General features: G+C 37.4%; 1 protein-coding gene across 1 annotated transcript in view; it reads left to right on the top strand.

The window, feature by feature from the left end:
- Positions 1-6,000, top strand: part of CIP2A (cellular inhibitor of PP2A) — a 48,851-nt gene that overhangs the window by 22,813 nt on the left and 20,038 nt on the right. Inside the window, exons 11-12 of the mRNA XM_069069812.1 lie at positions 1,882-2,023; positions 3,567-3,666. Of these exons, the coding sequence (XP_068925913.1) occupies positions 1,882-2,023; positions 3,567-3,666 (242 nt within the window). The remainder of the gene's footprint in view (positions 1-1,881; positions 2,024-3,566; positions 3,667-6,000) is intronic.

Here is a 6,000-nt window from a genome sequence, read left to right as displayed (position 1 = left end):
GTAGATAAAGTAGAAAGCACCCACATTTTCAAGCCTTTAAAACAGAACAGGCTACCTCAGGCAAAGGTCCTCCTCTCCCCACTCACAGCAACCACCCAGCGTCCGGGAAGCATGCTCCCAGAAGCTGCGGCCCCTGGCAGTCCTCAGCAGGAGTCCTAACAAAAAAAAAAAAAAAAAGGCAACCGCCACCAACTGCCAACCGCAGGACTGTTAGCTCGGCTTTTCACTTTCTCTTGCTCTGCTATGTCAGCACGTCCATGGGGCATGGGAGATCTTTAAATCCCATAACCCTTACAAAAACTGAGGCAAACAGTGTTAAGTGACTTGCCCAGGGTCACAGAGTTAGTAAGTGTCTGACACAGGATGTGAACTCAGGTACCCCTTACTCCAGGGCCAGTGCTCTTATCTACTGTGCCACCTAGCTGCCCTTCATCATATCTACAGTCTATCCATTCTGATAAAGCTAGTAAAGCTAATTAAAGAAACAGCTCTAATTGGTCAACTAGAAGGTTTCTGCTTTGTTTCATTTGCCTTCCTTGTATGTTCTCTTTACTGACAGTTAAGCTGGAAAAAGAAAAGTTATATGTGATCTCCCTCTAATATAATTGTGCTTATGTGTAAAGCCCTTTCAAGAATATTTTTCCCATGCCAGTTTTCCATAAGTTTTTGTGTTCTTCTATATGAATAGAAGTCGTGTTGCTCTCAGGCTTTCCCAGTCATGGCTTAGCTGGACATTATGAAAAATAAAATTTCCATTCACTTGTTTCCCTAGAAACCATCTTAGCTCTATCTTCTGTCTGATATAGACTGCCTTCTTTTAAAGACACTCTGGTCCTTTCCAGCTACAACTGTTGAAAGTTACTATACTTTATGGATGACTTAAGAAAATTTCAAGGGTAATTTTGAAAATAACTACATTTTTTTACTTTGGCACTGATTTTAGAATATAAACTGTAATAAAATATGAGTCCACTGTATCTCTTTAAATATTTTTTTACTAAAAAGTAAGCCCACCTTGAGAATAGAGACTGGTTTCCCCATTTATTCTATTTCTAGTACCTAGTACATTGCTTGGTGCATAGTAGATGTTTAATAAATGTTTCCTGAACTAAATTTCAAGGAATTAATGGATACTTTTCCATATTGTTGATACATATTTCAATTCAGGAAATATTTGTTAAGCCCTTGCCACATTGTCTGGTTATCATGCTGGGTTGATAGAGTTACAAAGATGAAAATGAAACCATCCCTCTTCTTCAGGAGCTTATATTCTGCTGTAAAGAAATAATAATTATCATAAAACAAAGTGCTTAAATCATTTTTTTTCTAAAGTAGGTAAACTATAAAACTAGATTTTTTTTCTTTTTTCCTGTAAGTACAAAATAGTACTCTTGTGTGTATTTCTTCTAGTAGTTACACTGTTTTAGCTTCTGTTAGTTAAATGATAAGCCCTTAGCATTCTGCTTTGTTACTGACAAGACTCTCTGTGTCACCCAACTGTCTTTTACCTGACCTCATCCTTTTAGAACCAGTTACTTTACTCAAGTTTGCCTTTTTTTCTGAACAATATTCTCTTTTTAATTCCCACTCCTGTTTCAAAATATTTGAGACATATGGTTTCATTTTTTTGTTCTATTTAATACACTTAAGCTCAATATGGATTAATTACTCATCATGACTCAGAAATGACTTAAGTAGAAGAGCCTGACAAGATAACCAATGTGTTAAGCAAAATTAGGCCATCTTGTAGCATAGATGAGACTAATAGATTTATTAACACTACCCTTCTCTCATCTTTAATAGCTTGTTAATAAGGTAATAAGCTATGATTGAGAGTTTTAAAAATTCTCTCATGTCTTATTGTTCCTTGACTAAATCTACCTTTGTGTGGAGATGATAGGTTAAAAATGTATGTTGCTAAACTATTGACTACACTCAGATGTACAACTGTAATAGAACAACAGTTTTCATATAGCAAGATTGACATTGAGTTTGGAACAAAGGTAGCGGATTCTGAACTTTGGTAAGTATGTTAAAGTAAAAATTAAGAATTCATGCATAAAGGAAAAAAATCTAGGCTAATTATTCTCAGACATTTTCTAAAGATCTAGTTAGCTATTTATGTCAAAAAGTGACAGAAGACCTATCTAGAACCTCTCAAATTAAATTTGCTTTTAAGTTTAAAAATTAAATATGTATCATTTGGTCCTTTGATAGTAGGAGGGGGCACAGAATGGATAGGGGTTGTGAAAATAAAACCATGGTAATTACAGTTATCAATGTCTGAAAAAGTTGGTCATCATAGCTTTGTGCTCAGATGAATCTACCAGATGCATAAGTGTGTGTGTGTGTGGAGAGAGAGAGAGAAAATATATTTGCATTATCAGAAATAATGATTTCAAAGTAAAAATAAGTTATACTTTTGGAGATATTTTAAAATTATTTTTCCCCAAATATGAAGAATTCTTATGAATTGAGAGTATAAATGCTAGTTTTATCTTCTTTTCTCTCTGTCTCTAAACCTTAATATAGAAAATGTCACTGAAAAAAAGCAAAAGTTTGTCTTTTATTATTAACATTTTTGTGATGTTTAAGGTATGTCATTCCAAAATTCTGAATTTAGATTTTTGAGATTTTATATAAGATGAATGTTGAAATGGAAAGGAAAAAGAATAAAAAATCAATTTTGGAGCTGGCAAGAGTGATTTTGGCCTCTAGAGGACTCTTACTAATATTCCTACTATATAATCCTTGGCTCTTTGGTACAGAGATATGTTAAAATTTGGGAGCCTTTGGGAATTTTTTTTTTCCTCTGAAGCCCCTTTTAATACTTTCTCAATGCAAAAAAAGTGGAATCTTATTGCAGGGAAATCAATCACCAATAATAATTCCATGCTACTACTAGAGGGTATCTTTCCTTCATTGTGATATCAAGAAATAAACTTGGGGGTGGAATTTGGCATTTTCATTTAACCAATTTGATAGTGTACCAATTTGATAGTAATATGTTCTTAACATATATGTTTAGAAATTGGACAAATTCATGATAGCCCAATACAGAATTTTCAATAGGAAATTATAAGTGATGATAAACTCCTCAAGTGGGATTATTTCTTTCGTACCTCCTTCCAAGTATAAACAGTATAATATATAGCCTAATACAAGGTAGAAGCCTAGTTGAATGACTGTACTGACAAATCATCATAGCTAACCATTTCTGTCCTGTTGATGTAGTCTAAAGAAGGAAACCAATAATTAAACGAGTCACGTTGACAGTACTCCTAGCTTTGGTGTAAAAACTTAGAGTATATTTATGGCAAAGGGACAAGATAAAAAAAGACCTTTAAAGAAACTTCTGCTGCTATTGCTATTACTATTTGAAATGCAGTTGTAAAGATTTCAATCTCATAGAGTGTCATCATTTGACACCTCATAATAGTGATAATTCTCATCATTTCCATGGTTTAAAAGGAAATAAGTATGCCTTATCAGGTTCTTTAGAAATATTGTGAGAAAACAAGCTTATCAACTTTAAATACTCTATATATACTTTGTTATTTTTGAAGCAAACTTGCTGCAGATGTCATTTTGAAAACACTTGATCTTATGAGTAGACTTAAACAGATGATTCCAGGTATGGAAGTCACTTTCTACAAAATGCTTCAGGTAGGTTTTATTTTTTAAGTTCAAATAGAAAACATTTAAACATAATTGAATATGTGCTGCAAAATTTTTCCATTTCTGTTTTCATACACTTATGTCTAGATGTGAAGTAAGGAGGGCCTGACACAGTGGTGGCAAGTGCTAGAGATAAGGGTGTGTATATGAGAGATGTTATGAGGGTAAAAATGATAAGTTGGCAGCAGATTGGATGGGGGCAGTAAGAGAGAGAGGAGTCAAAGATGATACCTATGAATAAAAAGTCACCTGGGTGACTGGCAGAATGGTTGTCCTCTTCACAGTACTAGAAAAGTTACAGGAGAAGGTGAGAGTTTTAGGGGAAAGATAACGAGTTCAGTTTTTGGACATGTTGAGTTTAAGATGTCTGTGAGATGTCCAGTTGTCTAGTAAACAGTTGGAGATGTGAGACTAGAGGTCAGGAGAGAGGTTAGAACTTATTAAATCTGGGACTCTACTGTTTAGAGATGATAGATGAATCCATGGGAACTGATGAGATAGTGTAGTAGAGGGCCCAGGCAGAACCTCGTGGGACTCCTAGGATTTCTGGGCATGACTTGGATGAAGGTCCGACAAAGGAGACTGAAAAGGAATGATTGGTCAGTCCCCAAGCATTTCCTAAGTGTCAGCACTGTGCTCTATTCTAGGAATACAAAGAAGGGTAAAAGACAGTCTCTCCCCTGGAGTTGACGGTCTGACGGTCAGACAGGTGTGAAGAGAAGTCAGAGCAGTGTCATGAAAACCTAAAGGGAAAAGAGTATCAAGGAGAAGACAGTGACGTACCGTGCAGAGGAGGTGAAGAGGTCAAGAGCGACGACTGAGAAAGGCCTTCACACTTGTTGATTAAGAGATCACTGATAACTTTGGGAGAGAGCAGTTTCAGTTGAATGAGGAGATCTGCAGAGAATTAAGGAAGTAGAGGCATTGATTGTAGATAGTTTTCTCAAGGAGTTGAGCCAGAAAAAGGAGAAGAGATACAGGAAGATGGCTAGCAGGGGTGGAGGGATCGAACGAACGAGTGAGAGGTTTTTGAGGATGGGGGGAGATATAGGTATGTTTGTAGACAGTGGGGAAGGTGCTAAGTACAGAAGGAGAAATTGAAGATAAGTGAGAGAGTGGAGATGAGAAAGGGGGCAGTCTGTTGGAGAAGAGGATGGAATGGAATCACTTGTAGAGGGTTTGCTTTATCAAGGAGATGGACTACCTCTTCCTGTGAAATAAGGGTGAAGATGGATGTAATGTTAATGGGATTTAAGATCTTCCCTGCCCATTAATAGGCTTCAGGTGGAGCCCATTAAGGGAAGCTTGCTTAGGGGAGGCTTGCTTGTAGGAAGGCTTTCATGCCTTTTCCTAATTTCTAATTAGGCACTGAGTCACAAGGGTTGTGATGCCCTCTGTCTCTGAGAAGTGTATATATACTCTGAGTTGGCATTTTGTTTTGGGGGCTTGCTTATGAGAAGGATCTTGTGATCATATTCAGAGCTACTTGACTACTCGGATGCAAAGACTCTCTCAGTCCAGGGACTTATGTGAAGTGTATAACCATATTGCTTTGATTCAGACAAGCCCTGTCTGTTGGTCTTTATTTCTTTGCTTGTATTTTCTCTGAAGTTCAAGATGCTGACTTTTCCCTTCATCTATTGAATGTAATTAAAAAAAGATTGTTGACCCCTAAAACAGATGTAAGAACCTGTGCTAGCAGCCATCCTGGGTATGCCAGTGTGGTTGCTGCTACAATGGAGGTGTCAGAAGGCATCTTAGTGATGTGAGATGAGGAGGAGATATGAAGGAGCTCTCAGCAAACAGCTTCAGTTTTTTCAGTGAAGTATGAGACAGGGTTCTCATCTGAGAATGTGCATGGTTGGCAGGGGTGGGCGTGGGGCTGGGGGGGTAGGCTGGGGGTAGGGTAGGGGTTGGATTTGAAGAGGGATGAAAAGAATTGGAAAACCTACTGTCATGAGTAGAATAGCTTATGATTTATAGAGGTGGAAAAGGACTTGCTTTTCATAGTGAGGGATCAGTTAAGATCATATAACATAAATTTGTAGTAGACCCAGTCAGCATAGTTTTGTGATTTTGTTGAGCTTCATTCAGGACTGTATAAATAGAAGCAAAGGCAGTGGATGGTGGAAGTGATCCAGGGCCAAGACTTGGTTAGCAGGGAAAGATCTTCAGAAGGATAAGGTGGCAAGGGAATTGAGAGAAAAGGACAGTGTATAGTTGAACTGGTTCACAAGGGGGTCAGGATGGGGAAGGAAAGAGAATGTAGCTATGGTAAGGATCACCCTTACCATAGGCCTAGGAAAGAAGTGAAGGTTGTGG

The sequence above is a fragment of the Petaurus breviceps genome, unplaced genomic scaffold (genome assembly GCF_028583685.1).
Source record: "Petaurus breviceps papuanus isolate PSGF00001 unplaced genomic scaffold, PetGlider_PUasm1.0 90792, whole genome shotgun sequence".
NCBI classification, from domain to species: Eukaryota; Metazoa; Chordata; class Mammalia; order Diprotodontia; family Petauridae; genus Petaurus; species Petaurus breviceps.
This window is presented reverse-complemented; position numbering and strand designations above follow the sequence as displayed.